The sequence below is a fragment of the Sorex fumeus genome, unplaced genomic scaffold (genome assembly GCF_029834395.1).
Source record: "Sorex fumeus unplaced genomic scaffold, SorFum_2.1 ptg000128l, whole genome shotgun sequence".
Taxonomy (NCBI): Eukaryota; Metazoa; Chordata; class Mammalia; order Eulipotyphla; family Soricidae; genus Sorex; species Sorex fumeus.
The window spans coordinates 55010955-55034671 of record NW_026606185.1 but is presented as its reverse complement, the minus strand read 5'-3'; the positions used below and the strand labels follow the sequence as shown (position 1 = coordinate 55034671).

Here is a 23717-nt window from a genome sequence, read left to right as displayed (position 1 = left end):
CTATAAAATATGCTTTTTGTGACCATGTGGTAAATGAGCTACCTCTTCTAATCTGCTACCAATAAAGTTGTCTTGATCTGTCACTGTGTCTTCTAGATTGATTCTCAGATGAACTGAATCTTCACAATTCAGTTTCTTTGCCAAGTTTGATGCTCTTTCTTAATAAAATTAGAGTTAAAGTTCTGTCTAAATACACTTGGCATAAATAGAAAATGTTTTTAAAATTACCAAAGTATTTGCCACCCGTGGCATATTTGGTATGCCAAAAACAGTAACAACAAGTCTCACAATGGAGACATTACTGGTGCCCGCTCGAGGATATCTATGAACAACGGGAGGACAGTGCAGTGCTACAGTGCTACCAAAGTGTTTACACATTCATAAAGATACTTAAAAATATAACAAAATGATTTATTTCCTACTTTATGCCATGACATGAAACAATGTTAAAAGGATATATTGTTGGTAGAGCATATTATATATGCACATATATTATTTAGTTTATTACAATTAATATATGTACATATAAAATTTCTCTTTCCAGATAAGCTTTATGGTAGAAACTTTCAAATAAGTACATAAATGATTATCTATTAAAACAAATCCAAATCCTATTTTACCTTCAACAACATTGTAAAATTTCTTACAAAAGAAAATATTCTAATTAAAAAAATTTAAGTTTTTGGAGAAAGAAATTTATCAGTGTTAATTTTCCAAAGACAACTCTGCAAGACTTGGAGCTTTCCAGAATTTCTTTAAAATCAAGAGTACCATTCACAAAAAAAGTTGGTCAAACAGGTTTTTCTTTCTGCATGTTTGCATTTGCACTATCAGAAATTCTCTCCCTCTCATATGCTGCTTCAAAACTGAACAGAGATGAAATACACTGAATAATAATGGGTAAGTGAGAGTCCCATGACATAGTTTGATGGCCATAAATTATGAGTTTTGTGATTGATTTAACATTCAAATTTGAGGACCGACTGAAAAATATTTTTTCTAAATGTCAAGCCAACTAAAATTGTGGAGATATTCAGTAGGCACCTCTCTTGTTAGTGTTTGAAGCAATTACAGAGAGAATGGGTCAGTGTAATTTTCCTCTTGCACTGAGAAAAATCCTTTCTTGCTACTGAATTTTAACTATTCAAATTCAAATCAGGCTTCCCATCACAAATGTTCCTTTTGTGAGAGACTTGCAAATCCTTGCATCACCCTCCCCCAATTAAGTTGCCTTCCAGCAAAGAGGTCAGTGTACATTGCAAATAAAATATTATTAAATCACAGGTAAAACCAACTTGTTTTTTGTATTATGTGAAATATTTGACTTATTAACACCTGAGGTATGACATATATTTCTTTTATTCCCCCTGCTATGATATAATCAATTATTGTGCTATTGAAAGACAGATATTAAATGAATAAAAACAGGCTAACTTATATTATCCCTCCAAATAGATATTCAATGAATTCAGAAATGTTACAATTAGTATATTATGAAATGAGGCTGAGTTCAATAAGAAAATTTGAAATGGGGGAGATACTGGGGGTATATGAAGAGAGGAGTTTGATAACTCAGTTACTGGCTTGATTGAAATCCCTTATTTTTCTATTTTTGTCACAATGACATAGCCATAAAACTTTATCTGCTAATGCTAAGGGAAAAGGAGATAATTGATTCCATAATTCAAGGTTATAGAAAAATTGACAGGATATCTTCCTAGGGACAAAAAAGATAAAAAAAAATGTATTGACTTTCTTTTTATGAGAACAATTAAGATAGAAAGTTTCCATTGACCAGTGAAAAGAGAAATGATCCAATAAATTTCTTTGAATCCTTATAAGCTTCATACCAGGCAACTGCCATTTCAGATCTTTGAAGACAAAATACGCTGAGTTCAAAATCAAAAGAACAAAACTACATGAATGAATGTCTAGATTGAATGTCTAGATTGACAGAAAAAAGGAGGAATCTGATTTAAGAATTAATATATGCTAAAATGTATTCAAATCCCAAAACATACACTGCATATATGGATATGACTGCTTAATTTTATTCTCTTTCTCTATTGATGTGGGTTATTACATTAATTATTTTGTGAGTATTGAACTAGCTTTGCCTCCCTGGTATAATAAATACCACATGATAATGATACGTGATCTCTTAGGGTACTGTTGAATGTGGTTTGCTAAGATTTTGTTGCAGATGTTTGCAATTATGTTCATAAGTGACATTAGACTGTGTCCTGTGTGTGTGTGTTATGTCCTTTTGTACTTTTACTATCAAGATAATTTATGTTTGTCTAATAATATGTCTCTGCAAGTGTTCCCTTCTTTTAAAGTATTTGGAAAACTTTGCCAAGAGTAGGTATTAGACTGATGAAATAAAATTAATCACTTATTTCTCTTAGAATAGGAGTTACAACCACTCACCTAATCGCTCAATGGAGTAATATCTCTGCTTGCTATCCACACGCACTGTCTCGGCATAAGGGCTTCCAACTCCGTAACCAATAATGTAACCTCTCACCACAATGTTTGGATTCAAGGGAGGGGTCCAACTCATGATGATGCAGTTGGTCTGGGGCCTTACATGAAGAGAGCTTGGCTGGTCAGGAACTTGAGACTCTAGAATTCAAAAAGGGTCACCATCAGTATCATCACAGAATGCATTCCACAGTAAACTTCTATTTAAGCAAGATGAAGCATGATATTACACCGATGTTTAAATGGTATACGACTTAATTGTCCAGATTTCTCCTCTTTCAGCATGTGATTCGTTTTATTTGACTTCGGCAGACTTTCTTAACCACAACAGAGTATTGAATTCTTTCATTACCACAGAAACAGCAGTCTTCTTTATTCTCATAATTTCTTCCTTGAAAAATATTTGAATATTATTCAAATTTTTTTTAGATATCATTGATATCAGGTGAAGTCAAGGCAGATGTAAGAATCGTGTAAAGGGAAACATAATGTCAAAGACTGTCTTGCTTGTGGATTATTTACTCTAATTTAACTACAAATATATAAAAGGAACTATTTTTTCTTAAGAAATTGTCATGAGAAACAATTTAGGCTGATAGTTGCTCAGGATAATTAGAATGGGTTATTGCATCTGTGGAAAGTACATTTATTAAAGGAAAGAGACAGTGGCCTGGATTAAAGCCACACAGACTTTGGAGTGCAGAGTTTTGTTTAGTATCAGGCTCTGCCATTTACCAGTTGTATATCTCCATAAATTTAATTTATCTTCTCTCTATCTCAGTATACCTTCTAATTAAATTGTCATTCCAAATACTGATTGATGCAAAGCTGGAGTTCTAGAAGAAAGAAAAGAGCTCCCATTCATAAGGGACACTCACTAGCTGTATGTCTTCAGACATTAATCCACTCTAGCCTCAGTTTCCCCATGAAGAATAAACATGAGGAGAGTGAAAGTGTCATCTGGTGTTGAAATGATTTATGAATAAAGCATTAAAATACCCTCAATTAAGGTATATCTCAATTGACATTGTATAAGCTATTTCAAACATAGATCTCACTAGAAAAAATTGTGAGTTGAAAATTAATAAGAGTATACTTTGATTTTTATTTTATTCTTCCTCATGATACCATACCTAAAGAAAGATAAATTAAAGGATAAATTCTATAAACATTGTTCATTATTCAGTTGTTAAATATTGAATATCTACTATGTTTGGAGTCCAAAACTTGGTACTCATGATTTTCAAGAATGTAGAAGAGAAAAATTATGGCAGAGTAATACTGCAGTACAGAGTTTCTGGCTTAATATGATAAATAAAGGGTAGTTAAATATTATATAATAAACATTTTGAAATGGTTAATACAGGTAGCCTATTCTTTGAAAAATTAGGTTGTATTCTGAAAGAAATTTAGGAAAGAATATAACTCATTAAGACTTTAACAGTCCACTTAGTACTTAGCACAGTTCCTATAATAAATAACCAAATGTTAGTGATATTTTTTACCTTATTCAAACTATTTGTCTTCATTACGTTTTTCCTAACTGAAAATATCACAAGGTTACACCTGTGAAAATTATTCAGGAGTATTTGATGACTAAGGGATGCTGTCTTATTTGCCAAGTCATCAAAAATCAGATGGGCTGGACACGTAATGAGATTTGCAGACAATTGGTGGACTAGAGCCATTACTGACTGGATTCCACAGGACGTTAAAAGACCACGTGGCTGCCAAGCTACGAGATGGTCAGACTCCTTCATCAAGGCCCTGAATGATCGGTTTGAGGCTCTTCGTGTTCCTAGAACGAGCAGACGCCATTGGGCTACACTAGCACACTACAGGGACAAATGGCGATGTTACTGGCGCTGCTTGAGCAAATCGATGAGTAACGGGATGTCAAGTGATCAAGTGATTTGATGACTAAAGATAATACTTGGTACAATATATTTTTCTCCTGGATATGACTTTTTTTTTCTTTTTGGTCACACCTGAAACACACAGAGGTTACTCCTGACTTTACACTCAGGAATTATTTCTGGCAGTGCTCAGGGGACCATACGGGATGCTGGGAATCGAACCGGGGTCAGTTCTCGCAAGGCAAACGCCCTACCCGCTGTACTATTGCTCCAGCCCCCATATTTTTGATATAATTCTCACCACTAACTTAATCCATTTTCAACCCATTCTTCTAGTTTAAGTGGTAGGTGAAGTTTTTAAGGTAAATATTATATTGGTGGTTCTTCAAAAGATGCTACATCAATAGTATTTTCTAATCTTGCGTTTTTGTTTTCTGAAGATGCCCATTTAGGAACAAAACAATAGCAAGCTATAAATTGCCTACCCATGGACAGACAGTGACATAATATGAAAGGGCATTATAAACATTATTTCAAAATATTAATGGGCTGGAGCGATAGAACAGTGGTAGGGCGTTTGCCTTACACGAGGCCGGCCGGCCAACTCGGGTTGGATTCCTCTGCCTCTCTCAGAGAGCCCAGCAAGCTACCAAGAGTATCTCACCCGCATGGCAAAGCCTGGCAAGCTACCCATGACATAATCAATATGCCAAACACAGTAACAACAAGTCTCACAACGGAGACGTTACTGGGCCCCCTCGGTTAAATCAATGAACAATGGGAGGACAGTGCTATACAGTTCTATGAACTTAACCCTTAACAGCTGAGACTCAATGCTTGTAAGGGAGATTATTAAAACTATGTAACACTTAACTGAAGAGATGAATGCTCAGATAGTAATTTTCATTCTTACTGCTATAGAGAACCTCCAGTGTCCTTGAAATGTAACGGATAATGAATTGAATTTTCTTTAATACATTTGATAATTCTGCAATACTCACTGAAACATGATAATAAATCTTCTCTTCTATTTCTAAATAAATTAAACGCTGGAGTATTAGTGGACTGGAGCAATAGCACAGCGGTAGGGTGTTTGCCTTGCGCACAGTCAGCCCAACCAAGCCGGGTTTGATTCCTCCGCTCCTCTCAGAGAGCTCGGCAAGCTACCGAGAGTATCTTGCCTGTGCGGTGAAAGCCCGGCAAGCTACCCATGATGTATTCAATATTCCAAACACAGTAACAACAAGTCTCAATATGGAGACGTTAGTGGTTACTGGGCCCGCTCGAGCAAATCGATGAACAACGGGAGAACAGTGTTTTTTTGTTTGTGGAGTGTTAGTACAGCAGATAAGGTTTCTGCCTTGCAAGTGGTCAGTCTGGGTTGCATCCCCAGGACCACATATGATAGCCTGGGCCCTTTAGGAGTGAATCTTGAGCATAAAAACCAGGAATAAGCATGAACACTTTAAGTTATGGCCCAAAGACCAACAAAATGAAATTAAATAAAGTACTATCCATATACTCTACATTTATAAATTTAAAAAAATATGATGAAAGACAAATCATAATATGCAATATCTTATCAAATAAAATGAAAAGTAATAAAATGCCTTTAGAACAATTGCTTCATCTCCATATTTTTGCAAACCATACAGCACCTATCCTGCTAGTAAATTCTCATAGAGGGACACTACTAAGCTTTAAGGTCTCTTTCACTATAATACCTTTACTTTTCTCTGATTGAAATAATTGATATTATGAAGAAATAAGGCTAATTATACAGGAGAATATATGCTGCCTCTCATCTAACACTTGTTTGGCATAGTGTACAACAGCTAAAAGAAAAGGTATATATGTATGCAGCAGAATTACATTTGATCCATTCATGATATATGATCTCATCATAAAGGTAACTGTGCTTCAAGATTGTTCAGAATCTGGAATATCTGGAATTTACACTCCTCCACTCACTCCTAATAGAAAATAGCAATTATGATTTTTTCCTTTTACCAAGTAAAACTTCTCTAGAAATTAGCTTTGCGGATTATGAGATTAGTAGCTACCAGAATATACCCTACAACATCAATTAAGAAAATCTGTTCTACAAGATTTGGGATGTGTACTATTGGTTTTGGAGACCGAATCTGAAATCCACCACTCGGAAGTACATGAAAGATTTTACAAGTACCTCTAGGCCAATGATTGCATGTCTAAAGCCGAGAGAAGTATTAAAGTAATTACTGAAACAATTTGAGACCAAAGAACACATTTTGCCTGAAATATTCAAATTAATGAGGCCTAAAATTTCAACTGTAGTCTGAATTATCAAGATAACTAGGTCAACTGCCATTCTTGATTATGCTATGAAACTATGTGTTCTGTCTTTGCATAATTTGGTCCTAAAAACACTTATTATTCGTTGAGTAATGGCTACAGATTTACACTAATGAGTAATTGTTCACATACGGTACATTAGGACATTTGTCAGGTTAATCCCTGTGACATTTCAACAGTTACCATATGACTCTTAAGTGCTATATCATAGATTGAGATACTGGGTATATATACCCAGTTTCTCAATAAATTGAGATTATATATATAGATATAGATATAAATATAGATATAAGAGGGAAAAGATCAAAACAATAATAAGGAAATAATGAGATTGGTTTATGCTGATGGGATAATGAATGTCTCTTTAAGGAAGTTAGTCCTGACAGAGTCTAGGAGCATGAAGAGAAAGAGTCAGTTCAGCAAACTTAGGGCAGGAAGCTTTGTAGGTAGAGGAAACAGCAACTGTAAAGTTCACCTAAAAAGAATAGCTTAGTATTGGAAGAAACCAAAGAGAGCAAAAAGAAAGTAAAGAATTTTTTTCAAAAGGTGATACCCATGGGATTCTTCAAATTGCAATGGAAAATCATCTGCTACTATGGGAAGTAATATGGTGCTCCTCAAAAAATTATCAATAGACTCCAGGATCCACCCCAAGCCAGCCAAATCCAAGGCAAGCACCCTATGATCTGGACTATTTCTCTGGTCCCAGTGTATATTACTTTTTATGTCTAATCTCTTCCATAAATTTTCTATAACTACAGTAGCCAGTGCAGTTCCTGGCACGAAATGCTCAAAATAGGAGAACAAAGTTCATACTTCTAATAAGATTCAAAATACTTGCCATCAAGTATAACTGTCACTAAGAATAAAAATACTATCATTTGATATAATGCCTTGCATAAGAGTTCTAGGGGAAAAAATGGGGCAACAGAATTGAAATAAGATGAAAACATGGTTTTGAAAATCATTTTCCAGCAGTGGCCAGCAAGATGTTTCTCTGCCAGCTCCTGCTAATGAAATGAGTGCCGCTGTGTACCGTCTGCTATGGACAGCATTGCCAAGCAGTGCCAGGCACTTGGTACTTCTGACAAATACTCACAGATCTACACTCTGTTTAGCGCATTGCATTTTATGGGCCATTTTGTTAGAGTTTTGTTCTATTCCTTAATAGCCTATATTTCTTTACAGAGAATTACATAAGGCAATTGATACACCCACAGTCTGCCTTTCCAAGCAGGTCTGATATATACTAATGTGTTTGTTTCTTTGGAAGGACTTGGTTTTACCAAATGGACATCATCTTCCTTAAGCCACTTAACCTTATATAAACTTTGGAATGCTACATATTTCTTGTAGTGAATCCTCACCTTGATTTGCCAGTGATCTCAATTCATATATTTTTTACAATTATACCCTTGCCATTTTACTATTATCTTTTTAGTACATTTAAAATATGCAGACATAACAAAATTTTCTCAGTGGTACACAGTTTTGTAACTTTTAATAAGCACGTGGCCACAAAATTGCTATTGCTGTCATGCTACTGGGCTACTGGTCTCTTAACCTCAAAACACAGTCACACTGCCTACTGTGTAACACTCCCTTCCCTAGTCGCTCAATAATAAGTCAAACAATACTTTTACAAATATCATCTGTCAGTGAATGTATATTCTTCTGACTATTCTTAGTATATATATATATATATATATATATATATATATATAAACATATATATAGTAAGATGATTTTTTGTAAAGCAAGAAAGAAAGCTTTTATTGAAATTTATTTAAAAAGATGTGAGGGGAGAGAATAAGAGAATATGTTTGAGAGAGAACACAGGCTCCTCCAGAGTGGAAATAAGCAAACAAAGAAACACATAGAGACATACAAGCAAGATACATGTTCAAGAGAGAACTTGGGCTTGAAAAGAAAGCTCAGGATTATATTCTTTTAAAAACCCTGTAGTGTTTTGTTTCTACTTGCTACTAAAAAATCTAAAATGTATGGAGATCTAATATCCATAAATATGAGATTAATATTTTTAAATATTTTGATTTAAAAAAATTTAAAGCTAAGATTTATAGCCTAAACTTTATTGTATCTTTGTTTACTTTTAATAAATGTGTTCCTTTAATGGTTATTATTTTATCTCAATTAATCTTATAGTTCTATCATTTTACTTTATTTTAGCTACTTTTGTTAATTCAAAGGGCTAGAGCGATAGCACCGCTGTAGTGCATTTGCCTTGCACGCAGCCAACATGGCCGACCCAAGTTCAATTCCTCTGCCCCTCTTGGAGAGCCCGGCAAGCTACCGAGAGTATCTCGCCTGCACAGCAGAGCCTGGCAAGCTACCCATTATGTATTCGATATGCCAGACACAGTAACAACAAAGTCTCCAATGGAGACGTTACTGGGCCTGCTCGAGCAAATCGATAAACAACGGGAGGACAGTGACAGTGACTTTTGTTAATATTGCATTAATTTCACCTAATTTTGGTTCCTAAAATTATAAAAAAAAAAAGAGAAATACAGAGAAAAAGACCCTGTAACATGGGGATAACAGATAGATATTAATCAAATAGTATAAAGTCACAGCTATCACATAATTAAATTCTAAAATGTAATGTACTAGATGGCACCTATACTTATCAATAGTACAGTCAATATTTGATACATCTCAAATGTCCTCATCATCTATCCTCCACTAGTTCTGTGAGTGACTGAATGTGTTAACTTACATTGTTTTGTTAATAACATGCTTCATACACTGTGAAGCTTACCTGTATAAACCATTATTCATTAATTATATCAATATAACTAGAAAATACTTTCAAATAAAAAGAATTGAAATGTAGAGAAAAACTAAAAGAAAAAAGATTCAGACATTCAAGATATATATATATATATATATATATATATATATATATATAGCCAGTGATCTGAAAGGAAATTTTTTTTTTGTTTTTGCTTTTTGGGTCACACCTGGCGATGCTCAGGGGTTACTCCTGGCTCTGCACTCAGGAACCACTCCTGGCAGTGCTCAGGGGACCATATGGGATGCTGGGATTCAAACCCAGGCCGACTGCATGCAAGGCAAACGCCCTACCCGCTGTGCTATTGCTCCAGCCCTCTGAAAGGAAGTTTTGATAAATTTATCCCTTTAGTACAACGGCAGAGTATTATGAAAATGAGCATCCTAAATTGATTTCAATTAAACTGATATGATAGGGGATGTGGTGATGGTGGTGTTCTCCTAAGTTCTGTTCTTTCCGATATCGCAATCTTATTCTTAGTCACAATAAAAAAAGAGAGATATACAGAGAAAAACACCCTGCAAGGTGGGGAAAACCTTTTTGATATTGATCAAATAGTAGAAAGTTACAGTTATCACATAATTAAATTCTATAACTGAAAATTGTGTTCCTGGTCCAGTAAATTATCTAGTATATTCTTTTGTTGTTGTTATTTTGTTTTTTTTGGGACAAACCTGCCATGGTGCAGGGCATCTTCCTGTCTCTATACTCAGGGGAACGTATGGGGTGCTTAAGACTGAACACCGGTTGGTTGCATGCAAGGCAAGTACCCTACCCTCTGAATTTTCTCTCTGGTCTAAGCATAATCTTCTCAAAGAGACAACTGGTTGGAAGCCAGGAATATACATATAGTCTTTAATCTTATAAAAGAGCCATGATTCACATTCAGGGGAGAAAAAGCTTTATAAATATAATGATATTAATATTTCATGCAACTATTAAAATCTGAGCTCTAATTCATTCAAACTAATAACAACATAGTACTTGAGTGTTTTATGCATACATCAAACACTGTAAGTACTTCACTGTCATTGTCACAGTTAATTATCAAAAAGATTCACTGAGATAAATAATGTTTGTTAAACTCTCTTTATAAATGAGAAAATTAATCCTAGAGAAATTATTTGCCCACGATTATATAGAAAGTGCATCAGGAATTCAACCTAGTCATTAAGACTTCAGAGACTACAAATTTCTCCATGACAATATATGACAAAACAGTCAAGAAGCAAAAAGCAATCAAATATTTCATGTGAACATTAAGGAGTATCTTCTTTGAAACTGTGCCCAATTCGAACTAATTTGTAGCATCCTCTACACAGATGAGATCTGAGGTTCTTTATGAATGCCTGAATCATATTTTAAATAACTTTGATGATTTAGAGCTGACTTTACTTGTAACATTCCGTATATGGAAAAACAATTCCACTTGAGTAAGAGGGCAAAATGCTTCTATTTCATGATGGATTGGTGACTATTACTTACTGAAAGTCTTTTTGTCAATTAGCAACCTAGAACATAATGAATGGCTCCAATCAAAAGTCCATGTAAAAGTGCCTGCCCTAGAGACAGGGTGGGGGATGGGGAACGATGGGAGGGAAACTGAGGAACTGGTCCTGGGGAATGTACACTGGTGGATGGATCAGTGTTGGAACACTACGTTTGAAACCTAATCATGAACAGCTTTGTAAGAGTCTATCCTACAGTGATTCAATAAAAAATAAAACATTTAAAAAATGTTCTTTCTCATGACAGTCCATCTACATGTTTCTGTGCATGAAATATGATTCTAACATCATATTAGTAGATATAGAAACACATTTATGAGCCCCTTGATGTGAATCCCACCTTTCACTGTCAAATTCTACCCTTTACTTGGATGCTTTATAATGGGATACCATTTATTTTCAAGAAGATAACAATAAAAAACCAAAACAAAATATGAATTGACAGATTATGTTACTTTATGCAAGTTTGGTGTTGGTATTCTATTTAAAGATGACTAAGCTTATTTTCTTCTGACAACTCTAAGTTTCTCAGTTTTACTCTAATTGATGATGCAAATGACTGGTTTTTAAAGAGAACTAATTTGGCTCTCCCATTTCTGGATATCAGAATCCAATATCAGACTCCATGAACAAAATATCAAGGATTCACAGGGCTTTACTCCTTAGAGAGGCTTTTGGGCCAATGGGTTTTCTTGTCTTCTCAAATCTATAACTTACCCACCATTGGTGCTTTTAACTCCACGAGTCGTAAACTTTCACATCTGTCCTTGTTCTTTCTCAGTTGTTTCCCTCTTATCTGAGTACAATGGGCCCTCTTGAATTATTGAAGATAATCCCTAATATCACAATGCTAAATTTAGAGAACATCTATAAAGTTTCCCATGACATGTGGATATGTGCAGTAACATATATTCTGATTCCAGTGACTAGACAATGAGACTTTTGGGAGGAGAATATTTCAGTTTACCCTAATTTTTATATATAGTTTACTTTCCTTCTTTTTTTTTTCCTTTTTACACTGTTTTCAATTTCTTCTAATTAGTCAGGCCCCCTGATCCACCTCATTTCTCATTTTTCTGCCAAGACCATCTGCTTTTCAGACTCCATTTTGAAGGAGAATGATTATATATATATATATCTCGCCCGCACGGCAGAGCCTGGCAAGCTACCTGTGATGTACTCGATATGCCAAACACAGTAACAACAAGTCTCATGATGGAGATGTTACTGGGCCCACTCGAGCAAATTGACGAACAACGGGAGGACCGTGAAATATATATATATGTATATGTATATATATGTATATGTATATATGTATATATATATGTATATGTATATATGTATATATATATGTATATATATATATATGTGCAGTATACCCAAGTTTTGGAGGTTTCATCAACTTAGGTTTTATCATTAGACTGAAAGTAAAGTTCTGATGCATTTTTCTCAAAGCCTTATTGTCTTTGACCAGAGAGAGGGAGCTACATGGAATGACCCACTAATTTTGCATGGAGAAGGCTGGGGTTTGACTTCCAATACTGCCTATTCAGGCCAACTGCCAGGCTCAGAACTGGGAGAAGCAACAGAGCACTTTTGTGACCCAACTAACCTAAAAAAAAAGAACAAAAAAAGAAAAGAAAAGAAAAGGAAAGAAGGAAGGAAGGAAGGAAGGAAGGAAGGAAGGAAGGAAGGAAGGAGGAACAAAGGAAGAAAACTCTGCTCTCAGAGTATATATCTTGTAGGTTTTAAAAACACTGGGATTTTGCTGAAATTTGCTTCTCTAATGAAATAAATTTACAGTAATCCCACGTTATCGTTACCCAATCACATTCACAGGGTTAATCATTTATTTCCTGGGAGGATGAAATAAGAACCTAATTCTATGATCAGTTTTTGCTGCATCATTGTGTCATTTTCATAATTACAAGACCAGCAATTTTTTTTACTAGCCCAGATCCTCCATTCTACAGTTTTAATTTTAAATTGCTTCATCATTGACTGTATATTGTAATTTCCACCTGTTCAATTCAAATTTTAAAAATAAAAGTTAAAATGCAGCACTAAACAAATCCCCAAGCTCCATTTCCTGGAGGACACCTTGCTGAAACACATTACAAATTCACTCATTTCCTCATGCAAGACATTTGCATAAGAACTTTAGGGAATTCTAATGATCCTGTTTTTTGTTTATTTGTTTTAAGCTTAAATTTTGAGGAACAAAATAAATATTTTAAAACTTCCCAGATGTTAGTAAGAGGAAACATGCTTCCAGGGAACCTTGAACAAACTGAGGTTTGGTTCTATAATTGCTTTTACAAAACATTCTAATTAAAAGGACAATCCAGAAGGAATTGAAGTGTTTTTACATGTTACTGTTGATGTTCATGCTGCTGAAGCCAAAGAGAGAAAGGAAGGGGAGCTATAGAAGGAGAGGGGGTTATTTTTAGCTATCTGCTTGTGCCTGTTACTTCACTGAGGTGTAGTTAACTTGAGGGCTCCGAGTCACTATCCTAATAAGTCTATCACTCCACCAGGTGACTTCAAAGCAAGCCAGGAAGCTATGCAGTGCAGTGAACACTAAAGTTGGAGTGCTGTGTAGTTCACGCAAAATTCGATCAGCCTAATCAGTGGCTGAATAAATAGCAGTACTCCTACATAAAAAAAAAATAAAAATAAAAAATAAAGTTGGAGTGCTAGCACTGTAGTTCTCTTCCAAAACATATTTCTTTGGCTACGGTAAATGACACCTCCCATTTCATTTGGTTTTCCAAATGATTGCTTCTCTCCTATCCATAATTGAAAAGAAATCACAGCAATTCCACATGAAAAGTTCTGATTCTGGCATAGGTAGGACTCAAAGCTTTCTAACACTAGGCAAAGAAGGCTTGGGAAAAAGTCATTTATACCTTATTTTATGATTTAAGCATTTCCATGAATAAGTTAAAATTAGATCAATATTTAAAGAACATCTAGTGTAAACACACAAATTTGAAAGTAGAGCCACAGGCTAGTCAGTTTTTTGAGCTATTAATGATGACTTCTGGGTTTGTTCATTTGTTCTAATAGTATTTATCACAAGGATTAAACTTCTTAATCTTTGAATGATACAATAAAAAGAAAAAATATAATAGGAGATGGAGTGACAGTACAGCAGGTAGGGCACATACCTTGCCCACAGCTGATCCATGTGTACCCTGGCACCCTATACTGTCTCCTGAGCCCATCAGTGTTAATTTGATCGCAGAGCCAGGAGTCAGCCCTAGAAACTGCTGGTTTTGTGCCTTTCACCCTCTCTTACTCCCCCCCTCCCAAACACAAAACAATAAGAAAGACAGGAGGATGGAAGAGAAATTGAATTAAGTTCAAGGTACTCTCAGTGAAAACAAAGCATGGATAAATAAATTGTGAAGAAAACATGATCAAATATATCTGATCGCATTAATTTCTTGTGGCAAGCAAAACACTACTTTAGAAAGCAAATTAAACTTCTGTCCCATCTCATGTAAGTGAATGTCTTGAAATGACAATTAGTTTCCCTTATGTTTTAAGGTGAAAATCTCAAACAGTAATACAGAGAACATTACTGATATACCTCACTTTCTCCCATTAAATTTTTGCTCATTTTTTCTTTATATGGCTGGTTTCTCTTAAATACACATTTCCCCAACCTTTACTTTATTTATTTATTTATTTATTTTGCTTTTTTTTTGGGGGGGGGTCACACCCGGCGATGCTCAGGGGTTACTCCTGGCTCATGCACTCAGGAATCACTCCTGGCGGTGCTCAGGGGACCATATGGGATGCTGGGAATCGAACCTGTAATGGCCATGTTGGCTGCGTGCAAGGCAAACACACTACCCGCTGTGCTATCAAGCGGTAGGGCATTTGCCTTGCATGCAGCCAGCCTGGTTGAGCCAGGTTCGATTCCTCTGCCCCTCTCAGAGAGTCTGGCAAGCTACTGAGAGTATTCCATATGCCAAACACAGTAACAAGAAGTCTCACAATGGAGACGTTACTAGGCCTGCTCCAGCAAATTGATGAACAACGAGAGGACAGTGTTTGTTTGTTTTGTTTATGGTTGGTTTGCACAATGATAGTAAATAATAAAAATTGTTCAAGTAATCATAAGCTAAATGACGAAGTGAAAAATAAGAAAAGAAGCTACATTAGAAAATGTGTTGAAATGTACTAAGATAATGATTGTTAAAGGAATAAATTCTGGAGGAGTAAGTGCATATTTTAAACTAATCATTGCAGAAATAATTTGCTTAATTATGTATTTTAGGAAGAATAGCTACTATGCTGAGCCATACACCTTTCCCTGTATTGTACTTATGCCTTAAGAGTTATTCCTAGTTCACTTACATCTGTACTTCCAACAGTCCAGCTCACTGTAGGAGTTTAAATTCATAAGAATCACATCACAACTCAAATAAAGAAAAAGGACTAATGCTGCATGCACAAGAGGACACCATTAAGACAAGAACACGGCAAAGTTCAAACAAATTCAATTAAACAGCATTTATGACTCTACTCATGAGCACGGCCCAGAGATTCTTGATTAAACCACATGCATGAATTGGATTATATTTTGATTACATGGCTATGAAAATCATGCAATTAAATCAAAGCTTTGTACCATTCAAGGAGCTAAGATTTTACATTTTGGTTGCTCTTAATGATTGTGAATCATTCATAGTGAGAAAGAGCACATAAGTCAAGTGGAGAGTCCCATTCATCTTGGTTATTTTATAGGACCTTTCAGCACCTTTGCTCCATTTGTTTTCATTTCTTCCAGGAAGAGATACAGTCCCTTAAGTTTGGGTAAATGATATGACCTCATTTCTTAGAAACTTTTGCTTGAATAACTGTCTCACGGTGATGAGCTCCATTTTATGGGTAAATGGAGGCTCTTCTCTGATAGCTTGTACTAAATGTCGACTCACAAACCTAGACTATAATTTCCACACCACAATTACTAGCCAAGTGGTCTGAGCTAAATACTTAGATGTTATCTAAGTTATGCTTCTATAACAATGAACAAGATGTTTTCTATAGGAGCAAATAAGAGTCTAAAAACATATATAAGTGGATGGACATGGAGAATAATATGCTAAGTAAAATGAGTCAGAAACAGACATAGAATTACTGCACTCATTTGTGGAATATAAAATAACATAATATGAGACTAACACCCAAAGGTAATAGAGACAAGGGCCAGGAAGATTGCTTCATAGTTGGAAGTCTGCTCCATGAGCTGGGGGACAAGGCAGCTGGGATAGATAAGGGAATACTAAGTCAATGATGGTTGGAAGGATCATCTGGGATGGGAGATGTGTGCTGAAATTAGATAAAGGACCAAACATCATGGCCTCTCAATATCCATATTGCAAAACTATAATGCCCCAAAGTAGAGAGAGAGTAAGAAGGAAACTGTCTGCCATAGAGGCAGGGGTAGGATCAGGTGAGGTGGTGCAAGGGATACTGGGGATATTGGTGGTAGAAAATGTACATTGGTGAAGGGATAGGTGTTTAATCATTTTATAACTGAAACTCAACAATGAAAGCTTTGTAACTGCACCTCATGGTGATTTAATTAAAAAACATAAAATTTTGAAAAAGAAAAAACTACATATATAATATTTAAAAGTTGTTTCCCAAGTCACTGGCTCTGTCACCGTCCTCCTGTTGTTCACCGATTTGCTAGAGCAGGCCCAGTAACATTATGAGACTTGTTGTCACTGTGTTTGGCATATCGAATATGTTATGGGTAGAAAATGGATATTTAAGGGGCTAGAGTGATAGCACAGCAGGTAGGGCCTTGCACGCAGCCAACCCAGGTTTGATTCCCAGCATCCCATATGGTCCCCTGAGCACCACCAGGAATAATACCTGAGTGTGTGAACCAGGAGTAAGCCCTGTACATCGCTGGGTGTGACCCAAAAAGAAAAAAAAAGGATATTTATATGTGCTACCTGTCCTTTTGTTCATCAGCTAAGTCTCATCTTTATGACTTAGCTTTAGTCATACTAGCCTCTTTATCATATTTCATCACTATTTTGGGCTCCAATATTAAGGGTTTTGTTTGAGCTGTGTCTCTTCTCCATAGGGCTGGGTCTTATGAGTTTCCAGGTCTGTGACTGTTAACTCTCAAGGTCTGTGAGATCTTCTATATAAAATGCTTCTTCCTAGTAATCTGCCATTCTGTGTACATGCTCAGCTTTTCTTCTGAACACTTATCATGCGTGATTTTGTTCTCAATAAAATCTCTGTTCTTTTGAGAACAGGACTTTGTTTACTGTTTTACCTCTAGAACCCCAAATTTCTAGTATGCAGACAACAAAAAAAAACACACATGCAGGATAAAAATGCATGGATAATCCCTAAGAAAAGACGGAATGGCATAAGCTTGGCAAAGTGTGACTGTGTAGCTCCATAAAGTTTCAATTTTTTATCACTCAAATTAAATCATGCTCTAAGATTCATGCCACCTTTCTGTAAGACTTAGTATTGCATCTAAATACCTTTAGGATTCTTGGTACTAAATTTCAGCCCACCTTTGCCTTCTTTTGAAATATTTTTATGTTTCTACCTGAAACATTTCTTCAAAATACAGATTTAATTTGTTTTAATCTATGAAAGAGCAAATTATTGCTTTATTTATTAATTTTTGCTTCTTTAGCCACAGCCACCAGCACTCAGAGTTATTCCTGGCTCTGCTCTGGAAGACTCAGGGGAGGGACATCTGCTCTATCTGAGTCATGTGCAGGCCTGGCAAGTGACTGACCCATTGTACTTTCTCTCCCAGAAAGTTATTGCTTTAATGATATTATCAGGAGAGTTCAAAGTTCTAGATTTGCTCTTGTAAAATTCAAAACCTGCAGATCTCATCACATGCCTTCTCTGTGATTCAGAACCCTCATAGTACCACGTCTCTCTTGACTTTAAACTACCTTGATATCACCTTTCATTCCCCTTTAATTTCAAATACATTATTAATTCCTGTTCTTCCTTTGGTTGGCTCAAATGTAAGTCTTCTGCAGACCTGTTTGCCAAATCATCCATCAAGCCTTCTGTTTCATACTGAGCAATAGGTTAGTGCCAAAATTTAAACAGGTCTGAACTACAAATTAATTAGTTTTTATTATTTTACTTTATTATGTTTTTTAAAAGATCTATACTCTAAATTATACAAGGAAATGATCACCATCTTCTTCTTCGATCCCAGGGTTTAGTAGTGTCTGGTATTTAGTTTTCCATCAATATTATTTAGGTTCATGTACCATTACCAAGAAGTGATTATAATTTTATAAAGACAGAACTTGTGGTTTGTATCCTACCACTAAAATCATTTTGTAAAAAAACAGTCTGTGAGTAAATTAAAATCATACATGACAAATTTCTTTATCTCACAAGAGAACATGGAAAAGATCAAGGAAGAAGAAAATAAGAGTTAGTACAAGGAAAAGAGAAGGATAGTGAGAAGAAGTTAGGAAAGAAGAGCTAGGACAAGATAAAAATGACGAGAGAAGAGAAGAAGGGGTGGGGGAGCAAGGATATAACATTTTTAGGGTCTGGTAACCTTAATATAATTAGATGCATTAGTTAAGGAATCAAGGAGTTTGATTACCAGTTACTGAGATACTCATCTTGTGCCATCACAGTTTCTAGACACACAAATTTGCTATTTATGTCACTTTAGGGCTCCAGTTCAGTCAACCAGCTCTCAATTGATTGATTATAGACCAAATAGCACAGGGGTAAAGCAGTTGCCTTGTGTAGGGCAGACCCCCAGTGTGATCTCTGTTACTCCCTGTATACAACCAGGAGGAACCTCAGAGCAGAGTCAAGAATAAACCCTCTGAGTGGCCCAACTCCTTATACCCAAATAAGTTTATCTATCATAATTTACTTCTTTTTTTTATATAACTCTATGTTATGCATGTTCATTTCTTTCATTTGTAACTCAACATCCAGATGTTTGTTTTATACTTTAGACTATTCTCCTGTTGCTACCATTACCACATATTTTCCATTTGCTAATTTTGAAACCTTGCTTATATTTGATAAAAATGCATGAATAATTCCTAAGAAAAGACGGAATGGTATAAACTTGGCAAAGGCATATTGTCTTTATAGTAATATATAAATGAGGGGTTATATATTAATGACTATATCATGAGTAGTCAAAATACATAATGCTGTGTTGAAGAAGAAGCATAAATATCTAAAGTAATATTATTTAATGGTTATAAGAAATGATGGTAGTTCTTATAGAGAAATTTCAGGGTCAAGTATTCGAAATAAATATTAAAAATACCATACAGAAAAAATATCCTTAGGATAATTACTAATGCATAGAAAATTTATATTTCCTCTATAGCGATAGCACAGCGGGTAGGGTGTTCACCTTACAAGCGGCCAACATGGCCGACCCGAGTTTGATTCCTCCGCCCCTCTTGGAGAGCCCGGCAAGCTACCGAGAGTATTGGATATGCCAGACACAGTAACAACAAAGTCTCCAATGGAGACGTTACTGGGCCCGCTCGAGCAAATCGACGATCAACGGGAGGGCCTTTACCTTTACCTTTACCTATACCACTGAAGATTTTCTATTCATTTTTGTTTTATTTTGCATCACAGGTATTGTTAAATCAATAAATATCTCAATACTGGAGTTCATCAACATTTTTGTTTTGCTTATCATTTTTTTTTGTCTTGAGACCAGACAGACAAACTTCAGGCTTGACCCAGGCTCTTTGCTCAGGGGTCACTCCTGGCAGATCTCATTGGTACCAAATGCAATGCCAGGAATCAAACATGTATGATCTGAATACAAATACCTTGACCCCTCATATTATCTCTCTGACATGAGCTTATCAAGTTTTTTTTGTTTGTTCTTTGTTTTGCCTTTTGGGTCACACCCGATGATGCACAAGGTTGCTCCTTGCTCTGCACTCAGGAATTACTCCTGGTGGTGCTCAGGAGACCATCCACTGGGATTCGAACCTGGGTGGGCCAAGTGCAAGGCAAATGTCCTATCCACTTGCTCCAGTTCTTTATCAAGTTTTTTAAGTGTACAAGTAACAGGGAAGATAGAACTAAAAGTGATAGCCACTGGGGAGAGGTCTTACCATCTAGATCATTCTCTGGTGTTTCTGCTGTGTACCAGTTGGAAGATGGTCCAGTGCCATTGACCGTCATGGCTGACACTTGAAAACTGTACTGACTTCCTTTCTCCAGACCTAAGAAAGAATTTTCCACAAGGGGAAAAGGTTAGTTAGTAACCATAGTTGCATTTGGGTATCAAAAGTTTTAGAAAAATTTTAATAATGGCAGACTTTCTTTTGTTTGTGATTATGTAGTAATTACTATTATTTTGCCCAACAGGGAGATATATTACAGTGGAAACAAAATTATGTTTCATATATTCTCATTTATTTTTTCAGTTTATAAAACTGTATCCCTGAAAGTAGCCTCAGGGCAGATGCAGAATATAAAATATAAACGATGAGGAAATAATCAAAAATAGCAAGGACCATTTTTTCTCACAGCTCCAAATACGCCTGCCTATAAATCAAGACTAGTCAATCTAAAAATTCATGTCTCCATCGTTCACTCAAGGTCAGTGACTTTGTTTTCTTTGGACAAAGAAAGAAATCAAAGTCACTGTACTTCAGTAAAAAATATGAGGACTTCCTCTACCAAACTCAACACAAGGCTTAATCTATTTTGCATTGTTGCAATACTTCAGCATAAAATGAAAATATCTGTATGTTATTTTGAACATATACTAATTGTGCACAAGGATGAATGCACAGCTTTTAAAAGAGAAAATAGCCAGAGCAAAGGAACTCCATGACTCATTAGTATGGAAAGTGTGAACTTTTACATAAACAACTCTTTTACCTAAATCTCCAAGTTGCTCATTAGGTCCACAGGTTATTGAAAAAGAAGTGGTAGTTATCAAAAAGACCATATGATTTTTTTTGAGCATTCACAATTCAGGTAAAATGAACAGTCTTAGTATCTCAAGGAGCTGAGCAATCTTGATAAAGATAAAAAGTAAAATCTGTTTTCCTTAGTAACATGAAGTGATGAAAACTTTGGGACCAGATAAAATTCATAGAGCACAAACAATTTGAGATATGGTGCTTATAAACAAAGTTAAATATTCATTGATTTTTACACCAGAATAAGAATAAATCTTGAAGCAAGAGGAACTATAATATACTATTGAAAGAGAGTATTTTAAGTGAAATGGCAGTGCTGTTGCAAAAAAAATATTCAACACATAGTTCGATTAACATATCCACACAAAATAACTTATAACATGAAATGCTATCCTTTTATTAAGGTTCTAATTTTACAAGCAGAATGAATGCTCCTTGATGACTGTCACTGCACTGTCACTGTCCTCCCATTGTTCATCGATTTGCTCGAGCGGGCCCAGTAACGTCTCCATCGTGAGACTTGTTGTTACTGGGTTTGGCATATTGAATACACACAGGTAGCTTGCCAGGCTCTGCCGTGCAGGCGAGATATTCTCGGTAGCTTGCCGGGCTCTCTGAGAGGGGTGGAGGAATCGAACTCGGGTCGGCCATGTTGGCTGCATGCAAGGCAAATGCTCTACAGCTGTGCTATCGCTCCAGCTCCTCTCCTTGATGACATACTGTGAAAATGGAGTTAATGCTGTTCTGTTTTTTGTTGTTAATGATATTTTTAGTGTATCACTTGTATCACTTGTGATCCCGTTAATCTTCAATTTGCTCGAGCAGGCACCAGTAACATCTCCACTCATCCCTGTCATGTGCTAATGTAGCCCAATGGCATCTCCTCCAACCAGGAACACGAAGAGCCTCAAACTATTTATTCAGGGTTTTGACAGAGAAGTCTGACCATCTTGCAGGTGGGCGGCCACTCGTTCTTTTGACGTCAGTGGAATTTAGTCGGTAACAGCTCTAGTCCAATTGTCATCTCTAAATCGCATTACATGTCCGGCCCATCTGATTTTTGATGCCTTGGCAAACAAGACAGTGTCCCTGATTCTTGATCATCCATGGAGGTTGAAACTCTGGATTCTTTCTCTCACTTGAGTGAAATATGATAGTCCAAGCATAGCTCTTTCGATTCCTCTTTGGGATACCTGAATAGCATTCTTGTCCTGTTTTCGTAGGGCCCAGGTTTCTGAGTTATATGTTAGTGTAAGGAGAATGGAGGAGTCGAAGAAATATGCCCGGAGCTGGAGTTTCTTTGTCCTCTTAACAACTTCTTCAACGCTCTTGAAGGTGTTCCACACCACTCTCTTCCTCCTGCACAGCTCTGGCGTCAAGTTGTTCCTCATGTTGAGTTCTCGACCCAGGTACACATAACTGCTGCATTCAGAGATGTTCATTTCATTGAGAGACAATGGAACATCAGGGACCAGTTCGGTTTTCATGAACATAGTCTTGGTGAGATTTAGCTGCAGTCCGATCTTTCCACACAAATTGACCAGCATTTGTGCTACTTGGCTAATGTTTGGTGTTATTAGAATGATGTAATCAGTGAAGCAAAGGTGGTATAGTTGCCGACCAACTATCTTTACTCCCATTTCTTCCCATACCAGTTGTCACATGACGTGCTTGAGGGTGGCACTGAAGAGTTTCGGTGAAATGGTATCACCCTGCTGAACCCCTTTCTTTACGTCGATTATCACTTCCTTGTAGAATGGTGAGATCCTGGTGGTGAATTCGTAATAAAGCTTGCAGAAGATCTTGATGGACTGAATTTGAATGCTCTGTTTGGCTAGGGCTTCAATGACCACTTCAGTCTCAATAGAATCAAAGACCTTCTTTAAATCAATGAATGTTAGACAGAGCGGCATCTTGAACTCCCTAGAAACCTCAATGAGCTTGGTTACCAGCTGGAGTGATAGCACAGCAGTTAGGGCATTTGCCTTGCATGTAGCCAACAGAGCTGACCCGAGTTAGATTCCTCCACCCCTCTTGGAGAGCCCGGCAAGCTACCAAGAGTATCTCGCCCACCTGGCAAAGCCTGGCAAGCTATCCATGACATAGTTGATATGCCAAACACAGTAACAACAAGTCTCATAATGGAGACATTAATGGACCCGCTCGAGCAAATCGATGAACAATGGGAGGACCATGACCGTGACCATGTGGATATGGTTGACCATGTTAAATCCTTTTCAGAACCCAGCTTGCTTGCATGGTTGTCCTTCATCTAGTGTTCTGCCAATCCTATACAGGATGACTCGAGTGAACAACTTGTAGATGACTAACAACAGGCAGATTGGGCGATAGTTGCCAATGTCGTGGATGTCTCCTATCTTGTACAGTAGAATGATCCTGCTAGTTTTATCCATTGGGATGGGACCTTGCATTCAGACAGGTAGTGTGTGAAGAGCCAAGTCAGTGTATTGATGAGTACACTGCTGCCACACTCCAGGACGCTTTCTGGAACACTCAGGCTGAGCCTTATGCATCAGTGAAGCCCCACAGAATCATGTGAAGCAGAGCTTTTTGACCTTGGATTCCAGGCTCAACAGGACCAGAAACAGAGATCCTCTGCCTGCTTCTACCAATCTCTGGCAACCCAGGGATCACACCTAGAGGACCCACCCTGCTGGCGCCAGATAAATACCTCATAGGCTGATCTCCACTACCTCTACTACCTAGCCACTGCCACGCTCCAGGTCACTTTCTGGACCACTTG

General features: G+C 36.6%; 1 protein-coding gene across 2 annotated transcripts in view; it reads right to left on the bottom strand.

The window, feature by feature from the left end:
* DCC (DCC netrin 1 receptor) overlaps positions 1-23717 on the bottom strand; it is a 1215565-nt gene that overhangs the window by 183643 nt on the left and 1008205 nt on the right. For both annotated transcript variants that reach the window (XM_056138055.1, XM_056138056.1), the window contains exons 14-15: positions 20135-20245; positions 2431-2625 (exon numbers count right to left, since the gene is read on the bottom strand). In XM_056138055.1, coding sequence (XP_055994030.1) covers positions 2431-2625; positions 20135-20245 — 306 coding nt within the window. The remainder of the gene's footprint in view (positions 1-2430; positions 2626-20134; positions 20246-23717) is intronic.